Consider the following 22182-nt stretch of genomic DNA (forward strand, 5'->3'; position numbering starts at 1 on the left):
GGAAGTACAAGCTTCCATTTCCGGTTAGTGTTCCTTGAAATTGGGATTTATTGGTTGACCTAATGAGTATTTTCTATGGATTTCCATACTAGTCAACCAGCTGATTGCACAGTGTTTATAGTTTGCATGGTCAGCAGAGTACCTCACATGAGTAAAGTCTAAAATCAGGGGATATAGGAGCCACTAACTCTAGTTACATATCACACATTCTTCCAGATCACAAATTGTAGATTGAAAACTTAGATGAGGAGGAATTCTTTCCTGAGGGTTGATTCTCTTTGGAACTCCTTACACAGACAGCTGAGAAGCCAGAGTTTAAGACTGAGACAGATAAATTTGTGATCAGGAGGGGAATCAAGGGTAATTGGGAAAGGACAGGAAAGTGGATGTGAGGAGTATCGGATCAGCCACGATACTACTGAATGGTAGAGCAGACTCGCATGTTCCTACTTTTTATGGTCTTATAATTTATGGGACCTACTAATATTAGATGGGAAATGGAACAATATTATCAAGGAGGTTCAGTGATAATGCTTAGCATTTGGGAAAATCGAATACTAAAAAAATAGGAGTTTCTAATCATCAGAACCTGTGAGGCATTGTCTTGACTGATCCAAGTTTTGCCAATGAATGAACAGAAAATGCTGACAATAGGTGTGTGGGTTTGAAGGTGGGTAGAGTTCCAGAGTTAAGAACAGGGCAGACTTCAAACAGTATGCATCAATGTTAAAGGAACTCTGGGCTAATGATGGCCTTCAGTAACTAATCTGCTCATACAGCTATATCAAACGAACTATATCAGTTGAAACCTTTACATAGAAGCTCATATTTCATAATTGTATTTAATCTGATGAGATTTCAACATAACTGAATGCAAGTAATATCTGTTGCCATGTAATCTCAATTATATGTTCCACTCCACTTCAGAATCTCCAACATGTCCTACTAACAATTAACAGGAGTCCAACCAGAAAAATCAGGATGGCACTGTTAAATTGAGACCCATGAGTCTCAGAAATATAGAACACATTCAAATTTTTTTTAAAGTTGAGGGTATACAACAATATACTCTAATGCTGAATTGATGAGCACACATGTGTGGTGGAGTAGGACCCAATTTTAATGTTGTGATGTCATACGTTTTTTGTAAATGTATATTTGATGGTTCCAGCAGATTGGTAAACTGTTAAATCTGACACTCCTGTTCAAGAAGGAAGGCAGAAAGCAGGAAACTATTGTCCAGTTAGTCTAACATGGGCTGTCAGGAAAATGCAACAGTTCATTAAAGAACTGTTTAGAAAAGTTTTATGTTTAGAAAAGTTTGATGCAATCAAACAGTTTTGTGAAAAGGCAACTGTGTTTGACAAGTATGCTAGAGTTCTTTGAGCATATAACAAGCAGAGTTGAGAAAGAAGAGCCAGGAGATGTCATGTTTTTGGATTTTCAGAAGGCATTCAATAAGGTACCACATAAAAGGTTATTGCACAAGATAGGATCTCAGAACTGGTGGTTACATATGAGCATGGATTAAGGATTGATCAACACAAAAGGGAGGGTCTGGCGAAATGTAATTAGTGGAGTGTCATAAGGATTATTGAGTCATAGAGGCCAGGCTCCAGGAAATAAGTCATTGGCTGTAAAGCACTTTGCAATGTCTTTACAAAAGCATTTTGCATAGTCCCGTAATGGTGACATTATATAAGAGACAACTTAAATTTCTTTTCTTTCCCCATATAACCTGAAACACCCAAAGGAATTTTTTTGTTTTGCAATTTCTGATCACTATGACAACATCATGAAAATACATTTCACCATTAAGAATAATTATTATGGCTTTAACACTCAAGTCTCCTCTCCTGTTTGACATAAGGTTAATTCCATTCTTTATTTTCTTTTCACATTATCCACTCTACTGAAATGATAACTGATCATTGTAATAACGAAAAAAAAATTTGAAGGTAAAATTGAGGACTGAAGTTCCTCAATACATAAAATCAAATATCCCTGCAAATGAGTAGTATCACAGTTGACAAACTTCTGGTTTTGTGTCAGTATCCCAATTTGGATAGATAAGCCTTTCCTAGTTTCACAACGGATTATTTTAAAGAGCCCTGATAAACCTTGGTCATATAATCTCAAGAACTGCATCTTTAAACTCTTACTTGTCTTTTCCTCTCCCTATCTTGAAAACTGTTTAGGAAGATGGTTTTAAAATGCTTGCAGTCCACTCAATTTCTAAACCTCCAACCCTGGTACTCAATAAGATATCTCCTAATCTAACTAGTTTATTTATTGGTCTTCTCCTTACTATTGCCATTTGTAGAAAATCTCCAATGGTATTTTACATTAAAAAGAGTTATAGGAATGCAAACAATAACAAAAATTTTAAGAAATTGATCAAAAGTTTTTTTCAAAGCAGTAATGAGTTTTACACAGGTCCTGCATAGAGTGGAATTGTCTTTTAATATGTAGAATGGGGCAGGAGGAGAATGCCAACATTCTGAATTCATACATTCCATAAAATGTTCATGCAAAAACTCACTAAATGAAGGTAAACAATATTCAGCAAGTGTGAAATTTGGTGATACATCTTGCAAGCACTGAAAATATTACGTTCAAGTGGCATTAAATTACATTCCAATATAAAATCCACCTATCATATCAAATCAAATGCAATTTATGGTCAACTCAGAATGCAAGCTCGTGATACTTTCATAACACGTTATCCCTTAAGTGGTCTAGGCTTCGGTATGAATTGTAAAACCAGAAAACTTGGTTTTCATAAAATTTCTTTACCAAGGATAAAAAAAGTTGGGTGCAGCTTGAATTTTAAGCTTGCAGGACCAGATCAGCTAATGTGATGTGGCAAAGTCCAAATATTTTCATTAAAGTGCCTGTTCAATGGAATTTGTAAGCAGCCCATAGAAAGAGCTGAGTGAACAGGTTTCTTGCAACCAACATGACAATATCACAACCGTTATGTTAACTATATTGTTACTAGGTTTACCAGTCTCAGTCTAACTTGCAGCCTTAGTGAGAATCTATGTCAAACTTAGTATTTAGCACCGTATGGAAGACAGAACTGGGGATTTGAAAGTTTCTCAAATGCAACAGTGCTTCATTTTTAATTAAGTTTTAGGATACTCTTAACGACATGTCAACTGTTAACATGAACATATGAAAGCTAACTCACCAGTCCAGATTTAGACCAACAAAACTGGGCAAGTGTCTCCAAGTGTGATTTTTACTGATACCATACTCTCTTGTATTATACTGTGCATGTAGTCAGAATAGCAATTTGAAAATATCTTCATTAATCACTCTTAGGGGAATATTGATCTTGCACCACAAAGTTGGTTACCATTCAAAACCAAAATCAACAAAATGCATAAATTCTTTATGTTTGAGAAAAGGATACAACAAGGCTATCAAATTTAACTGAGCTTGGCAAAATTTTAAGTCCTTGCAAAATGAATGGCTTCTCTCTCTTTAAAAAAACTTAAGGCTCAAACCTTTACGTGCTGAGACTTAAGCAGATAATAGACTTCCCCAAATGGGTTATTTACATGCTCTGAACTCCTAGGTTACTGTACACCATTGGTTTCAATATTTTATAAGAAACATTTAAATTCTTGCTATCAAAAATGATATTACTTTGCACAAAAAAATATGGGTTTCATCCAATCTTATATACACACGCATTTCAAGAATGAAAGCTTCAGCTAGTGGATTCCTCCTTTTTCAGGAGCTTCTGTTTCAGTTTCATCTCTTTTTCAATCTCCTTGTTAAAATGTTCAACTTCCCTGCAAAACATTGTAAAGGTTATAAGTTAACTTTAATTTGAAATTCTCCACTTGAAACATTTTTGGCATGTAAATGCCATCATCACCATCAGTCTTGGCATTTTGGTGTTTTTGTCACAGTAAAAAGAAAACAGATTGAGTAAAGGGAACAAATCAGATCGTGAGTTTGAATCATCCTGTATTGCTAATACCACTATTACCAAGCAAGAATACTTCATCCAAAGTTATACAACTCAACTCTGAGAATTCTTAAATTCAACTACTGTCTACATGCCAATTGACAATAGACATTCTCTGTACATCTAACCCCACTCACAGTTCAAGTTTAGAAATTTTTATTTGACTGCAATTTTTAAAGTTCTTCTGCCAACATCCAGGGTATTGTGATATTTTATTTTAGCTATGGCTATTAGTATGAAGGGGTCTGTATGTGTCTGTGTTCGTGTGTGCATGTTTAAGAGGTGATACATCTTTATAAGTCTATCAAAGTGCTAGGGTGACCATTGCTGCCTCAGAGTACACAACCCCAATATTTCACCTCACCACTCCATTTGGGGATACCTGATTTAATGGGTAATGATAGGGTCCCTATATAATATAGGAGGACTGAACCACAGACTTTTAGTTTGCCCAAATATGAGAATCGACATCAGATTACAGGAATCAAGCAGCAGCCATGCAGTTAAGGAAAATTCTTCGGTCCAGATGATCACATTATGTGACCTTTGATACTGAATCAATGAAGTCAGCTGGCAATGTATGCACGTGTAGATAAAGAACTCATTTTGTACAAACAGGCATCTGAGAGAAGATAAAATTCCATCAACCCATTAAGCGATTTTAGTTTTCTGGCCAACTTATTGAATAGTTTTTAAACAAACGCAATGTCAAAGGTCTTTGATTCAAATCTTCGTTTGCATCATGGTTTGCAATTCAGCAGGAATAATTTCAGCATTTGATGCTATTGTTCCATTTTAAACATCAGCTATCCCCACTTATTATTCATTTAAATGGTAATTCAATGTTGGTAGCCCTAAAGATTTTTCATAGTAACTCATGTATTAAAATTCAAAATATGTTTGGATAACATACATAATTCTCACCTTTCACTGTGAAGTGGGCCCTTCATATATTTTTCTTCGGCTTTCTTGATGCTCATTTGTTCAACTTCAGCAATTGCACAAATAATAGCCTACATTGAAAACGAAAGGAAAGTTGCTTTAGCTGTATGAAATATAGTGCAAGAAGGCAACCAACAACAATACCAAAAGCATGATAGGATTTATAAATAAACCGACGACTTTCATTTGGAATCCATGTGGAGTAAGCAAAAGCTGGAGAGATTTGCTCAGGATGAAGGTATGGCTGTGAACACAAGTTTTGATGAACATCTGATTAAACACAAGCAGACAGGGAGAAAACAGTGAACATCAACAAGGTGACAGAGACAAATGGAAGTTCTTAGCGGTAGTAGTGTGGTGGTAAAGTCACTAGGCTAGCAATCCAGAATCCAGGCCAATATTCTGGGGACATGGCTCATATTCCACCATGACAGAGGGTGAAATCTGAATTCTATAAAATCTTCAATAAAAAGGATTACCTAATGTAATACGTAACTACTGTTGATTGTCCTAGGTACCCATGTGTTTCACTGATATCCTTTAGGGAAGGAAATCTGTTGTCCTTACTTACTCTAATCTACATGTAAACCCAGTTGAGTGTGATACTGGAAAAGCACAGCAGGTGAGGCAGCATCCAAGCAGCAGGCAAATCAACGTTTTGGGCATAAGCCCTTCATCAGGAATGAAGCTTGTGGGCCAGGGAGCTGAGAGATAAGTGGGGGGTGGAGGTGGGGGAAGAAGGTAGTTGAAAATGCGCTGGGTAGATGAAGGTGGGGGAGAAGGTGATAGGTTGGAGAGGAGGATGGAGCAGACAGATGGGAAAGTTGATGGATAGATCAAGGGGACGGTGATGGGAAACGTAATGGACAGGTCAAGAGGGCTATGATGAAAAGCTTTTGCCCAAAACGTCGATTCTCCTGCTCCTCGGATGCTGCCTGACCCGCTGTACTTTTCCAGCAACACAGTCTCGACTCTGATCTCCGGCATCTGCAGTCCTCACTTTCTCCTCATATAATCCCACATCCACGGCAATATAACTGACTCAAATGCTCTTTGGACAATTAGGAACGGAATAGAAGTGCTGCCCAGTCAGCAAAACATATATCCTGTGAGCAAAGGACTGGAAGTGAATCAGTGGCAGTTTTTTAAAAACAGTAAAGCAGGTGCAAAATATTACTCAGATTTTCAGCATCTGCAACAGAAACAGCTGGAAATACTCAGGATATCTAGTAGCATCTTTGGAAAGAGAAAGAGTGTTGATCTTTCAGGGTTGATGTTTTGCATGGATTATAATGACTTTTTAAAAGTGGTAACCACACGTTGGCCATTTGCTATACCTGGCAGTTCATCCCTTTTGAAGAAGGTTTTATCATGCATTATAGTTCTTGTTTGTATGAATGTCCCTTTAAGAGGTGTGCTCACTGGTTTGTTCAGATTTGTTTGAGCTTTCACAGGTCTCACAGTTGCAGAATAAGAATTTCCCTGTTGGGTTGCAGCAAACATCCAGTTTGAATGTTCTTAGTTCTGACTGGAGCCTTGTAACTGCTCGGTATAGAAACGTTTCTAAAGCTTTAAAAGGAAGAATGTGCAGGATTACTGGGAGAAATTAGGGGATTGACACTAGGTGAATTGCTCCTTCAGAGAGCCAATAGAGATAATGGGCTGAATAGCCTCTTCTATACTGCAATCATTCTGCTAGCTTTCATCAAAACTGGTCTGAAGCAGATGCTGACATTTTAACTTGACTCTTCCTTCTGCCAAAACTATCGGACTAAAGGTTTCCCGCATTTTAAAATTTTATTTCCAATTTCCAGCATCTGCAGTATTTTAGCTTCTATACTTAAGCTTCAGTTTGGGGTGGGAGGGGTGCTCAAAAGAGGGGGAACTACATTAGTCATGTGATTGTGTAGATAACATTAAACTGTGCTGCCAAAGTCAACCATTTTGTACTCACTATCCAAAGGCGTTCTCAAGGTCCCAATATAAACATTATGTCAAAGAGCTGTTTCAACCCTGTTCGTGTCTTTTGTTTACAGGTACAATGATTAAAAACAAACTTGGCTCACTGAAATGCTGCAGTGACAGTCCTGGACAGTCCAGGCACCTTCGCTAAATGACTGACTTCCCGCCCTCTCTCTCTCCCCAGAAATGTGTACGGTGGGTGGGGATGGACGGCAGAGCGGGGTTGGGGCAGGGTGGGAGTGAATGGGGTTGGGGTGGGAAGTGTTGGGGGTGTGGGGTGGGAACAGATGGGGTTGGGGGTGTAGGGGGGTTGGTGCAGGGAGGGGGCGGACAGGGTGCTTTTGCCTAGTCTCCTGAACGGGGAGCAGACTTCACAGAAAACGGAGCCCAAAGGAAATCAATTAACCGAATAATGAATTCTCCAAATGAAATAGTGCCTGCCCATCTCATTCGGATAATCGAGGTTCCTCTGTACTAAGAAAACGAAATTAGAGGTGATCAAGCTTTCATCAGCAAATTCTACATATTCTACATCTACAGTGTTTGCAAGTTCACACATTGTTGATAAGTTACTGGAATAAAAATTGAATGAAACCACTGTGCTGTTTTTGTTTTCTGTTCTACATTTAGGGTGTACTGAGGTCATTAAAGATGCATATGTAATTGTACGACCCTTTTCTCTCTGTGATTTTCTATCAACACTTCCATTTCACAAGAGCCATCAACTCAACTTGCCTATGGCATGTTACATTGCAAGATTTTTGATCCTCAATGTTTTGTAAAGTGCATCAGCCAAGGTTGAGGAATTAGATTTTTTTCTTTCAGAAAAAGGTTTTCAACCAAACACTTGAATTGGTACATCTTTCTCTGGATAAACGCCAATATTAAAATGAAAATTAAAAGAATGGAGCACTAACAACTTTTCATCCCTCCCCAACTCAAAAGCAAAAGAAGGGATTCAATCTATTCAAGCTGCTTTCTCCACTTGATTAGCTCATTGTGTTCTGCACCTCAACTCCATTTAACTGCCTTTCTTCTACATACCTCAATGATAAACAAAAATCTATTGATCTGTCTTCAAAATTTAATAGACTCACTAATTGACAAGTTAGTGAGTCAGTACCCTAGATTTCCATTAGAACTTTAATATGTACATGCTTTTTGTGATTTGACACCAAAATGTCTTAACTCTAATTTTAAAATTATGCCCACTTCTTTTGGATTCCAACAAAATAAATAGTTTATCTGCATCTATCCTATTGAATCCTCTTGTAGTAATAGTTACAATTAGATTCCCCTTCTAACTTTTGAAATACAAGCCAAGCTTAAGCAACCTGACTTCATATTTCAACTCCAAGTCTTGGTACCATTCTGGTGAAGCACTGATACCAGGTGCAGAGCCCAACTGTATTAGGTTAAGTCTGCTGAGACGCAAAACTCACTTTTCATTTTCTAGTCCCAGTGAACTAGTACTTTACCAGGCACAGGGAAATGTAATTAGTCTATACATTAATTTTACATATTGCAACTTGTCCATCACGTGAAAATAGAAGCCTATTCCTCTACATATTCCATTACCACTCACCTCTGGCAAAAGGACATCCAGGATAAACCTTGATCTCTCATAGTCTTCTAAGAGTTTTGTGCTCACACTCATTTCACAGACAGCTTTTAAGTAGTTAACTACTTGGTCCAGCTGCCAGTCATCTTCAAGGTATGTATCAATGACACTTGAGTTGCGGGTAAGGGTTTTAAACTCCTCTAGCCACCTGGATGGCTTCTGTCCCTTAATTACAGCCTGAAGATGCTTCTCTGCACCCTTTGCCTTGACAATGAATTGTACAAGTTTCTCATTAGCTCTGTCTCTGGCAGCTTTCTTCCTATCGGGAAGCAGTTTTTTGGTAGGATGTTGTTTGGATGGTGTGGTCTCAACTTCAGAATCAGAATGTCCTCCGTCCACTTGATTTGCAATGGAACTGTATGGAAAGGTCATTAATGAGGGATCTTGTCCAAAAGATTTTCGCACTGGGATACCTGCACAGGAACAAAGAGAATTGAAATTGGATAATTACAAACAAGAAGGTCTCACTAAAATCTCTTAACCTTTTCATTGATGATTAAAGACCATTTTAAGCCTCCCTTTCAAAACTGATTGTCCAACCTCCTCCTAATTGCTACGACTCTGTAGAAAATGCTATTTGGGACTACAGCCCCTAATTTAAACATATGCAAAAAACAATATTTTCATTCTTTGTCTGATTCAATTATTATTCACCTTGCAGCTGATATCACGTCACACTGGACTGTTTTTCACTGTTTAGAAGTCTAGAAACAGGTAGTGAATGAGTGGCTATAAAAAAAAACTTAGCCCAACAGAAAAAGGGTCGATGCTGGCACCCATATCAAGGTTGGGATACTTATATTTCCAACTGCAGCTGAAAGCAAAAGATTCAAGTGTCATCATTGGCTGAATTCTACAGTTCAAACAAACATAAGCCCCTTGAAATTTAGAGGTTACAGTTTGTATCTGTGAAGGCCAGAATAAAAACAAATGTACTTTATTTTCTTTTACTCATTCATGGGATGTGGGTTTTACTGACTAGGCCAGCAGTTATTATCTATCCAATTCCCAAAGAAATGGCAAACTAGCTTCCTGAAACACTTCAGTCGCTGCTGTGCAGGTACATCTAGAATACTATCAAGCAGGGAATTCGAGGATTTTGACTTCACAACAGAGAAGGAATAGTAATTTAGCTCCAAGTTAGGATGGTGACAGACTTGCGAGGGGAACCAGAGAATTCCTAATCTCTGACTTGATCAACACAGTATGTTCAAAACTGATCCAATTCCAGTCAACAGTAACCTCCAGGATGTTGATCAGAGGAATCCATCTTTGCTAAAGCCATTGATTGCACAGAAGCAATGGTAAAATCTCTCCTGTTGAAGATGGCCAGTGCCTCATACTTTAAGTGGCAAATAGTATTAATGCCATACATCAGTTCAATCTTGTATGTTGTCTAAGTCCTTTTGTATTTGGTCATGGCTATATTAATACCTAAAGAGACTGATGGTACTGAACACATCATCAAACATTCCAATTTCTGATCTTACGGAAGATGGTAGTTCATTGATGAACTAATTGAAGGTGATCATGGAGCAGGTGGGAGGTGAACATGGGCCTCTATTTTAGAGGTGGGTTTGGTATGACTCCAACCAGTGGGGAGATTCTCCTGAATTCCAATGAGGCCAACTCTATTTATTTCCTTAATGCCACACTCCATGAAATGCCACCTTGATGTTAAGGCAGTCCCTCTCACTTCACCTTGACTTGAGGCATTTGGTCAAGGTTTGCACCACGGCTGCAATTAAATCAGATTGAGTGGGCTCAGCATGAGAGGAACCCAAACCAAGGACGCGAACAAGTTATTAACAAGAAAATGCCACACGATAGCGCTGTTGATACTACCTTCCATCACTTTTATAATCATTAAAATGTAGGCAGATATGGTGGCAATTGACAGGATTGGATTTGTCCTGCGTTGTACAGACAGGTCATACTGGAGTAAGCGTCTATGTTGCCACGTAGATGCCAGGGTTGTTTGTAGCTGTATTGAAATAGCTTGGCTCAAGGCGCAGCTATGTCTGGAGCAAAGACCTTCACTACTATTGCTGGAATATTGTCAGTGTCTGCCGTCTTTGCAGTAACCAGTGACTTCAACTATTTCTTGATATCATTTGGCTGAAGGCTGGCAAATTATGCTAAGACCTCTGGAGAAAACAGTGGCTCATTGGCTACGTGGAACTTCTGGATGACATTGCTTCGAAAATACTATAGCCTGATCTTTTGCATGATGTGTGAACACTCTTTTTATTGAAGTTAGGGTCATTTGTGGGGCCTCTTTTCCAGGGAACTGTTTAATCGTCCACCCAGCGTTTATAATTTTATATAGCAAGACCACAGAGCTTAGATCTGATTTGCTGATTGTTGGACTACCTAGGTCTATTGCATTTTGCTGACTCTGTTTGTCATCCGGTGTTATGGTTTTACCAGGCTAATACTTAACTGAATTAAAATACCACCACTGTAAGATGATTAAGAATTGTTGAAAACGTTTCTAAATAGCCAACGATCAAAAAAGCAGATACTAAAATGGATTCTCAGACAGAATTATACTGGATTCAACTTTATCATAAGTGATCCTTTGGAAGGTTATATAATCAAATACAACAATTTGTTCTGCAAAGCAGAACTCCAATCAGCAAAGTTTTGGAAATGTTCAGTCTGGAAAATATTTGTGCTCTTTTTGTATTAATCTACCATTCTCATTATCAAAATAAATACTTCAATTGCTTGATCAAAATGTTAAAATATTTTACTTTAATTATAAAATGTGCCTCTCTTAGAAGATGGATTTAGTGAGGACATAATTGTACCAAATACAAATGATGGATGTACTTCCTCAGGGGGCACTCTACAACCAAGAAACTCAACTCAGGTTTTTTGTGGGGTGTGGGGCAATTATTCAATGCTTTCCTGGCTGGTTTCTCAACTTCCACTCCCTTGCAAACTTACACAGTCATGTAAAACTCGACTGTCCATATCCTAACAGACTCCAAAACCTATTCACCTAACACGCCCTGTTCCCCAAGTTTTCAAATTCTTACCATGCATCCCATCAGCATGGTCTTATTGCTCCTGAAATCTTCTCCAGTCCCACAATCCTCTGCAGTGTTCACCTAGATTCTGGCCTTTTGTCTATTTCTTTACCCCATCATTGGTGGCCATGTCCTCATCTGTCTGGAACTTTATTCAGAATCCTCCCTTTTCTTCTTTGAGAGGCTCCTTAAACTCCTTTTCTTTTTTCAAATCTGCCCTCATATCTCTACCTTTAAGCAGGAATCAAATCTTCTTAAATTCTGTGAAGCACCTAGAGATGTTTTTCTACTAAAGGCATGTTGTAAATATAAGTTAGATTTTCTTTTCTTCTCAACAATGCTCCAGTTAATTGCAGAATCTGATCACTGACCTGGCGCATATCAGCTAACTTAGTAGAAACATTTGGATTATAACTGATATTTTCTTGTTCTGCCTGATCAGGAATGGTGACCTTGTGTGTGTCTCGCTTGGAAAAGAAAATTCTCGGAACATTTCATACTTGAAGCAAAAGTACACCAAAAACCAAAATACCTTGGCTTGTTTTGGGACATTAATTCTTTATTAGTATCAAGCAAAAACAAAAACGCCTTCCTTTCTGGAACTTCAGTTCAACTCAGTTCATTTAGCAGTAGAATGTTAAACTCAAAATTCGATCAGCTAAAACAATGCATTCAAAAATAATAGCAAATAGAAAAATGATAATCTTAAAATCAACACTACTTACTAAGTTCAGCTGTACAATACTCAACAAAGGAACCAGTGAAGGATCCACAGCCTGCCAAGATATTTCAATACAATTAGTTCAAAAGACAAATTTTATACAGATGTATCAAGTAATTTAAATGAGCAAATTGTCACAGAACTTAGAAAAATGTTTCTAGTGATGTGTTTTTTTTATTGATCCTGAGGGGACCGGTTACAGACATGAGTGCCATGTTGCTGTGGACACAGTAGAAGATTTTCCTTTTCTCCTATAATGATTTGCAAATGCAAAAGCCGTTTCAAGATGATTACTTGCATATTTGCAGAATATAGACTAAAAGCGTGCTCTATATTGTGGAAAACTATGATAAACAAGCACAGGCTATGTTTGCAAGGTTTGGAAAAGGGGAGTCACACAGTTGGTCCTTTTTCCTAAAAGCTGGTCCTTTCTCAAGGATACGGTGTCCTTGATTTTTTCCCCCAGAAGGGTCATAAACCAGGCCAGGGTCCGATCAGACTGGTTTAGTACAGAGATGAAAAGGATTTTGAGAAGCCTTTTGTTTATATGTAAACAAAAGGCCAAAGATTTCAGGCCAAAGTGGTCATGTTTTAGAAGTGACCTGTAGAATGAAAGGGGAGTGGTCAGCTCTCTAGCTGAACAGTTCAGTCCAGAACTAGTTGGGGGTTCAACAGTGAGCTGTGTGGAAACTCTCTCCTTCTGCCCTTGTAACTTCAACCTGTAAGCATATGTTCCATTTTTTATACTGCTTTTCAAGAGGGTTTGCTTATTGGGACTGTTGTGTATATTCGGAACAGCATATTTAAGTCTAGTTTGGACAGACTGAGTTCTGTAGGGGTTCTTTATTCTGTTCCTTGTGTTTCATTATGTAATTTTGCAAATAAATTTTTGACTGTTTTAAAACCTGGTAGTCAACCTCGCTAACTTAATCCGGATAATTTTCACTGTTTACTTACCGAAACAAATTGCAAATTTATGGTCTGGGCTGCCTGCTTAATCATGTTTTGAGTGGTCTGGCTTAGTCCATAACAGGGGGCAAGTTAATAAAGCAACAGCAACATTGGAAAAAGTTTGTTTTAAAATGCCTTGTGCTCTTTTCAAAAGGATTTAACTTGATAGAACTTGCCTCTTCTGATTCGATAATCATCGATTAGAGCCACACACCAATCAACGGAAGTCTTATAAATATACCGTGCTGCAGCCTGCATAATAAAGGATTGAACAATTGTAAGGATCTTCTAAGTATTAAGATCAAAGATTGACAGATTTATAAATTGAATAGATGCCTGTTTAATAGATTATAATAGCACATTAAGAGCTTGTGCTTTGAAATTTCATTGTTAGAGAAATTGTTAGCACTCCCAGATTCAATATCTACTAAACTTGGTTTTAGAAATTAAACAGAAAAAAAAGAGGCAGCTGAGTGATCTACAATACTTTTGCTTCCGTCCTTACATTTTTCTATCCAGCCTAGCAACAAAGATAAAAATCATGTTTTTGCGCCAATTTGTTAAACTGTTTGTCTGAGGACCATACATCTCAACAGGGATGCATGTCAACAAAACTTGGTACATAGATAAAGGTAAAGCCCAAGATAGAACTGATTAATTTTGCTGAAGGTATGGATGCAGATTGTGCATTCTTGAAAGGATCTGTTATAATTAGGAGATAGCGTGAATTGAACGTGTTTTAAAAATTGTGTTGTGGGTTGTTTGATTTAAACATTTGATTGTTTTGAATGCTGCGGATGGTCTCAAATAGTATGGTGGTATTTGTTACAGATACCAGAATCTGAGCAGAACTTGCAAGTTTATTGGAAAAAGATTGGCTTGAAGTCACATCAGCACGATGGAAGCTCTTAATTAAAAAAAAATAGAATTTTTTTCAGCTTAATGGTCACAGTGCATTAAAAGATAGTGTCACTAAGAGCTGTGAATTTATAAAAATGTTGTGATGACACACTGTGGTGAAAATATATGCTTCACTCACTGCCTTCTTCTATTTTTAGAATTGTTCTTCAGGACTTATTTAATTTCCTATTAAATACTGTAACTGACTGTTCTTCAGTAGCTGTTTATATTCTAATGTCCCTTTGTATGAAAATAAAACTGACTCCAACTTGTTCCTGAGGATTTATGGCCATGACAGATTCACTGATCAATGCAAATTATATATGTTCAACGTGATCCAAATCTGTGAAAACTAATTGTACCCCAAGACATAACAAAGTTTGTGACTGCTGCACCATTATCTTTCATTGAATGATTGTAGTTTGTAAATTTGGCATATGATGCCTTAAGTCCAGAATCCCAGAAGCTGCTGACTCATGTTGGGACAAACCTCATGAGCACTGGCCAATTTCATGTGAACTCAAGTGAGCATACTGGAGTGATCGTACTGCTGAACACAATTCTGCTTACTCTTCTGCCAAAGCATGTGTGCTAATGTAGCTATGAAATAACAGCGAAAAGCAAGACCATTGTTTTGTTTTATTGATACCTTCTTACCATTCCCCAAATAAAAAGAATGAGGGATTATATTGTAACTGTTAACTTTATACCAACAGCTATCATGCATAGAGATCATGATCATGGCAATTAAGTCATCCATCAGGGTAGCTTTAAACAGCAGTTTTAAACCTTGCTTCAATTAATCTATATGGCTGTGAACAAACAGATTTGTAAACTTACTGTTAACTGATGACGGTTTTCACAATCAAATGGTTTCAGGGTCCTTACAGACACTGTAAAGCTGCAGTATTCAAAAACAAGTATGATTGGTTAATGTATTGAAACATTACAGGGTATTCATCACCACGTTAGGTTTAAAAGGGAATATGCTGAAATGCATGCTACTTAGAGTCATAGCGATGTACAGCACGGAAACAGACCCTTCGGTCAACTCGTCCATGCCGACCAGATATCCCAATCTAACCGAGTCCCACCTATCAGCACCTGGCCCATACACCTCCAAACCCTTCCTATTCATATACCCATCCAGATGCCTTTCAAATGTTGCAATTGTATTAGCCCCCACTTCCTCTGGTAGCTTATTCCATACATGTACCACTCTCTCACTCTAAACCTATGCCCTCTAGTTCTGGACTCTCCCATCCCAGGGAAGAGACTTGGTCTATTTATCCTATCCATGCCCGTTATGATTGTATAGACCTCTAAGGTCACTCCTCAGACTCCGATGCTCTATGATAATTCACAAAAGATCTCTTTGGCATGGGAAATAACTAAGAGATTTTAACCTGGAATGAATAGTAGCTAAATGAATCTTTTTAAATGGTATACGCAGCTATATTCTGTTTGATTCAGATACATCAAAGCAAAAGTCTAGTTTCTTCAGTGTTACACCAGCAGGGAAAGACAATGCAATGTGTACACATGATCTCTACTTAGGATGGCACCATAGGATGCCCCATATCAACACAAAGCCAAAGTCTAAGTCAATGTTGGGGAAAGAGTAGGTTGCAGTGTGGTGGATATTAAATAAAAGGTTGGACAGCCACAACAAAGTCATACAAAACTGTATTCAAGGGTTAATGTAAAGTACATCAATAAAATCAAAAATTGAGTTACGAATTTAATGCTCAATCCCATTAAAAAGGTGTGGCACACTGTTTAAACAGAAATATCTGAGCTATTGAAACCTACTACAATGAAGTTATTTAACAACAACTGTTTGAAAGGAGTCTCACTTACCCTTTCTTGTTCTTTTCTACATCTATTATATTTTCATCGACAAACAGTATGCTGGCCTTTTTGATCCTGGGCTTTACACTTCTTACCTGTTGAAAGCAGGGATGCATACTAATAAAAGTTGATATATCCAAACTTGACTGGCAAAGCTGCACTGTTCTATCTCTTGACCAAAATGTATCCCTAAGTTACAACGTTTGTCCAGTCATTATCACATTGCTATTTATTGGAACTTGCTATGTGCAAACTGACTGCTGTGCATCCAATATCACTTCTTAAGTGCAACCTCAAGTACTGAAATTGGTTGTAAAGCATTTTGGGATGCGTTTGTGAAACATGACATAAATGCAAGTTTTTTTCTTTAGAAATGAGTGTATGAAAATTGTCATAGTTCAAATTTACAAAATTAAGTAAATATAACTTGTACTTCTGTCCCCTTTCTCACTTACCACTGCTGGCCAATATGGGTACTTCTGGAATTTACACCAAACTAGCATCCCTTCAGTTACTGACCATTGCTCTGCAAAAATAAAACAAATAACAAAATCTAGTTACTCCTGATTACTGGCAGTACAATTCAATTTTTCATTTCACAACAGCTTTTCAATTAATTTTTTAAACAAATAAAGCTTTTTAATTCAGGTTTGATTTTTCTTTCAAATCTCAAGGCAGATTGGAAATATTCTGAATCAAAATGTTGGTATGCTTTGCCAAAATAATTTTAATAGGCCATTCTTCAATAAATGAGTCTTAAAAAATTGTTAGTGGATGAATGGATAGGAGGGCCACATAGCTGAACTAATCTCATCTGATTTTATGTATGTTACTAATAATGATCAAGAAAATGGCAATTCAAATGCACTGACGTATAAAGTTCTTGTTTTCGATTATTTTTTTTAAAAAGATTGCACCCTCATGGGTGAGTTGGAGAAAGAAGAAAAATAAAAATCAGGATTGGAAAAAATTCAGGTTACAACAGTCAAAACAAACTTGTTTTACCAAATGGTTTAACTTGACCAAGAGAAGAAATGATTCTTCTGTAGCATTTCACATACGATTCTTTTGTCCTTGGAACAATATTAAAGCCTTGTGCAAGATAATGCAATTATGTAAGACAATATAAAGACTCTCTCAACTGTGGCAAGTAACTCACCTCCTGACTTCAAGCCTCTTTACATATGAGGCACAAATCAGGAGTGAGACTCTCATTCTTCTGGAGGAGTGTAGTTCCTGCAATGTTCAAAAGGCCAACACGACATAGGGTAAAGCAGCTTGAATGATTGGTACTGCATCTATCAACTTCCTCCACCATCAATGCATAGTGGCAACTGTGTACAGTACAACCTTAATTATCCAAACATTGATTATCTGAAAAAAAATCAAGGTCCCTGTGTTATTCGAACATTCGATTATCCGAGCAAAATACTCTGTCCTTGTTTGGATAATAGAGGTTGCCCTGTTTACCACCTACAAGATGTATCACAGCAACTGTGCAAGACTTCTTCAGCAGCATCTTTCAAATCCATGACCTCTGCCACAGAAAAGGTCATGAGAAACACAGTATCAGGAATACAACCACTTGCAATTTTCCCTCCAAGCCACACAGTTCGGATTTGGAACTGCATAATTTCTTAACTGTCACTGGGACAAAAGCCTGGAACTGATTTCCCAGCAGCTTTGTGGGTATGCATATTCAACAAGGCAGATCCCCAGTTTGTCAAAAGTAATCATGGATGGATGACATACCCAGATCCCAGTACTAATACCATACCCAGAATAATGAAAAAACTTAGTTGATGTTAAAAGACTATACTTCTGAATTATAAATTTCAATGAAGGAATTAATCATTTTGAGAAATCTAATATCTATTAGCAATCCTTCCACTGTATTACAGGGTTGACAAAGCATTTGATCATTTAGAACAGCAAATCCAGTTTATTATCGATATCTCACCATAGTGCTCGGAAATTGAAATAGATTGGATAAAGAAAGAAGAATGTAACCCATTTCCACTCTCAGTTGCCTGCGAAAGAGGTCTATATCACTAAGACCACTTCGTAGTTTTTAGAAAAAAAAAATTTAAAATTCAAACAACTAACTGGGACCATCATTCTTCTGTAGATTAGATTACTTAGTGTTGAAACAGGCCCTTTGGCCCAACAAGTCCACACCGACCCGCCGAAGTGCAACCCACCCAGACCCATTCCCCTACATTTACCCCTTCACCTAACACTACGGGCAATTTTAGCATGGCCAATTCACCTAACCTGCACATTTTTTTTTGCAATGTAGGAGGAAACCTGAGCACCCGGAGGAAACCCACGCAGACACTGGGAGAATGTGCAAACTCCACACAGAGTCACCTGAGGCTGGAATTGAATCCGGGTCTCTGGCACTGTGAGGCAGCAGTGCTAACCACTGTGCAACCGTGCCGCCCATTTTTCTGTACTTTTCTCATTTTTGGTTTGGAATTGCAAGCTGAAGGTGAGAGTTAAACTTAGATTTTGAGCAGCAGTATGTTGTGAAAAAAATGGGAAGAACAAAAACTGATATATGTTTGTGGGAACTGGGCTGCAAAGTAATTGCAAGTTGATTATTGGGTTTTAAGAACACTGCAAATGTTTCAGAACTTGAGATGCATGATGCATAAGAACTTGCAGCTGCTCAAATGTTAAAAGGATCAGTTAAAAGGAAGGTCAGCCAATCAAACAACAAGAATACTAAAACAAAAACAGAAACTGTAGTTTGAAAAGGTACATGCTGGGTTTTAATCAGAAAACAATCTGACTGTAAAAGCCGCTGGATGGAGTTTTGGTTGCTGTCTAGTTATCTTCCAATTACTGAACTATTGAAAAGTTTGTGAAAAGAACCCCAGTCTGCAAGACTCAAGTAAAAATCTTCAGCAGCCTGCAGAAGTTGTTTATATCAATGTCAGAATTCAAGCAAGATATACAGTCCCTAGTGTCTGTGAGCAACTAATTTCCAAGGATTGTACGAACATTTAGCAACCATTGCTCAAAACACCTAAAGTTAACTGGCCAACTGCAACTAATGTTTTCCCCCAATTTCTGTCTTAATTGTGTCTGTGGTGAGAGGCTGTAGTTAAGATTAAAGAAGATTGGGTGTAAATCATAAACATTAATTAGATTACATTGTTACCTTGTCAGTTAGCTTTGCTCAACTTAAGTTAATTATTAATAATAAATTGAAAATATATGTTTAAACTACAAGATGGGTGTCTGAACTTTTATTAGGTAAAAACAATGACTGCAGATGCTGGAAACCAGAATCTAGATTAGAGTGGTGCTGAAAAGCACATCAGCTCAGGCAGCATCCGAGGAGCAGGCAAATCGACGTTTCGGGCAAAAGTCCTTCATTTCCTGATGAAGGGCTTTTACCCGAAACATCGATTTTACTACTCCTCCGATGCTGCCTGAACTGCTCTGCTTTTCCAGCACCACTCTAATCTAAACTCTGAACTTTTATTCACAAAGTCTTGTTAGGAACAACTGGGCAATTGAGGGCCAATGAATATTTTAATTTCATTGTGTTGCAACCCACTGTTAGCAAGTCTGATTTGGTCCGGCTTGCTATCTCTGTGCTATAACAAATGGAAAAGGTTTAAAAGACTGGTGTAAATGTCTCATTTCTGATCAGTACTGGCATATTTTAAATAGAAAGCTTTGATTAGTACTATGTTGTTTATTTATTTTCTAGAAGAAGTATTCTTAACATGTTGGAGCTAACCCAGCTAAGAAAATTATTAAAAATACATTCCCATAAATTTCTTAGAACACACATATGACATTTTAAAAGTCCTGTAAGGCTACATTTATCCGGTTTAGTGCTGCTAGCTGTTAATGTGAGTCTTGCTTAACTGCTTACAAGGTAAATAGGTAGATATATTCAAGACTGGTGATCAGGAAATCAATCCTTTTCTGAACTGAATTTTCTTGACCACAAATCTTCAATAATCTGGCAAGTTTTATTTGGTCTTGGTAATGAGTGCATAAGATCCAGAAGGGAAGCCAGCTGTAAATGAGTGAATGCAAAAATAGCTGCTTTATACATTGAAGAAAAACAACACGTATTTTAAGAACCTGAAGACAGATTAGAATATGTTTTATCCATCAATAACCAAATTTACTCTTGACCAGTGAAGATACAATATATTATTGAATGGTTATTTAATTCTACTAATCTATGAATATTTAGAAACAGTACTGCAACATTTGCACCCACCAAAGTTGTACACAAACTTCACATCTCCACTGTCATCTGTCACCCAATTTTCTTTGCTGTCAACAATGTCCAAAGTGTGGAAGACACTGGTTCTCTACTTTTGCTCCTGAACAGAGGCCAATGGAATACATTTACAGCGACAACAAGAGCACAATGTCCATGGGACATAGTTGCAAGTCTTGGTCTAAAATCGCACTCTCCTTAAAGTAACTAAGCCAAACTTTCACCCACTGGACACAAACATTAGGGGATGATCTGACTTGAACTTTGGTAATGAATCGATAGGGCACAAAGAAAAACACATTTTGTCAAGTCAATGAGACAAACTCAATCAGTACCAAGCTATCCAGGACAGAAGTTACTAAGTATTTATTTCTATAAAGGATGGTGATAGTGTGAAACTTTCTTCTGTAAAAGATGATAAATAAATTAATAATTTTAAATTCAAGCTGAGATTTTTGCTACCAGAGTATTCAGGAATATGGAATCATACCACGAGAGGAGTCAAAACAGAGATCTGCAGTATTTTCATAGAATGTTGGAACAGGCAGAATTGTCTACTTCTACTGTTGTACTCTCAGTTTAATGCAAACATAAGAGCATTATATCACAGTGAAGTCTCTATCACTTCTTTAAGTAAAAGGCTGCTGCTGCTGCAAAAGAAGGTGGAATCTACAGTGCTGGCAGCCTCAGGCTGTGTTGCATAGTCACTGCTTGGAGTTGTTTCACTACATATAGAAAGGACATAAAACATCACATTTAAAAAACTTTAGACTGGCAATATCCATTAAGAGACACCACCATTTCACATAAAGGGTCAACATTCAGCAGTTTTAACTGTACATAGGTCAATTCTGTTCAAACAGCTCTATATGCAACACTGCTTTGAACCTGACAGATCTTGGAAAAAGGATGACTAGACAGAGGAGAAATTACATATCATAAATGTGCACTAGAAGATTAGAAATTAAGGGTCTTACCTTGGTGCAGCAGTATACTTGGAAGATTTTCATCTTCATCGTCATTCTCTTCATCCTCCTCCCCATTATCTGTGCGCTTGCTTGTTGAAAGGGAATCTATTGAACTGAACTCTACTGACAAAGAGGATGAGTGTAATCCTGCATAAGTACAGATATTTACATCACCAGTGATGGACCACAGGTTCAAAAGAAAAGGCCTTTAGGCCATCAAGCCTGGCCTCTTATTTGAACCTGAATACAATTACACTTGTCTAGCTGGTTCAACTGGAAAGCACATTCTGCATTTGAGCAAAACTTCAGAATATTCATGGACAGAATATTTAGTCAAGGACATACGTATACCAGTTGGGATTATTTTTCGGTCAACATCAAGGTGGATTTGGAGTTGGAAGTGAGTCTGAGACAAATAATGAGAGCGGAGAGCTAGAACAAAAAGAGTTGTTATCTCTGGTTTGTTACCCATGCCACGTGATAGCGAGTCAAGGAATAGAGAGAGACATCAGCTGAACATGTGGCTGCAAGGATGGTGCAGGAGGGAGGGTTTCAGGTACTTGGATAATTGGGGTTCATTCTGGGGAAGGTGGGACCTGTACTAACAGGACGGTCTTCTCGAACTAGAGGGGTAGTAATATCCTGGGTGGGAAATTTGCTGATGCTATTCAGGTGGGTTTAAACTAGCTCAGCAGGGGAATGGGAACCGGAGTTGTAGTTCCAGTGCACAGGAGGATGAAAATAGGGAGGACAGGGAACAGGATTTCAGGGTAACAGGAATGTGCTGGCAGACAGTGAAGTGGTTTGAAATGTGTCTACTTCAACGCCAGAAGTATCCGAAATAAGGTAGGTGAGCTTGCAGCACGGATAGGTACATGGGACTTCGATGTTGTGGCCATTTCGGAGACATGGATAGAACAGGGTGAGGAATAGATGTTGCAGGTCCAAGGTTTAGATCTTTCATTAAGAAGAGGCAAGTCTGTAAACGAGGGGGAGG

The 22182-nt window shown here is 37.9% G+C and overlaps 1 protein-coding gene across 6 annotated transcripts in view; it reads right to left on the reverse strand.

Annotated features, from left to right (window-relative positions):
• Nucleotides 1-2444: 2444 nt before the first annotated feature.
• LOC122565401 (PWWP domain-containing DNA repair factor 3A-like) overlaps nucleotides 2445-22182 on the reverse strand; it is a 55210-nt gene continuing 35472 nt past the window's right edge. For 3 of the 6 annotated variants that reach the window (XM_043721347.1, XM_043721346.1, XM_043721351.1), the window contains 9 exons: nucleotides 21195-21332; nucleotides 16421-16491; nucleotides 15975-16060; nucleotides 14955-15015; nucleotides 13391-13466; nucleotides 12268-12318; nucleotides 8472-8920; nucleotides 4907-4995; nucleotides 2445-3803 (listed from right to left, as the gene is read on the reverse strand). In XM_043721347.1, coding sequence (XP_043577282.1) covers nucleotides 3719-3803; nucleotides 4907-4995; nucleotides 8472-8920; nucleotides 12268-12318; nucleotides 13391-13466; nucleotides 14955-15015; nucleotides 15975-16060; nucleotides 16421-16491; nucleotides 21195-21332 — 1106 coding nt within the window. In that variant the 3' untranslated portion in view covers nucleotides 2445-3718. The remainder of the gene's footprint in view (nucleotides 3804-4906; nucleotides 4996-8471; nucleotides 8921-12267; nucleotides 12319-13390; nucleotides 13467-14954; nucleotides 15016-15974; nucleotides 16061-16420; nucleotides 16492-21194; nucleotides 21333-22182) is intronic. The other 3 variants (XM_043721349.1, XM_043721348.1, XM_043721350.1) reach the window with 3 other exon arrangements.

This window comes from Chiloscyllium plagiosum, chromosome 31 (assembly GCF_004010195.1).
Source record: "Chiloscyllium plagiosum isolate BGI_BamShark_2017 chromosome 31, ASM401019v2, whole genome shotgun sequence".
Lineage (NCBI taxonomy): Eukaryota > Metazoa > Chordata > Chondrichthyes > Orectolobiformes > Hemiscylliidae > Chiloscyllium > Chiloscyllium plagiosum.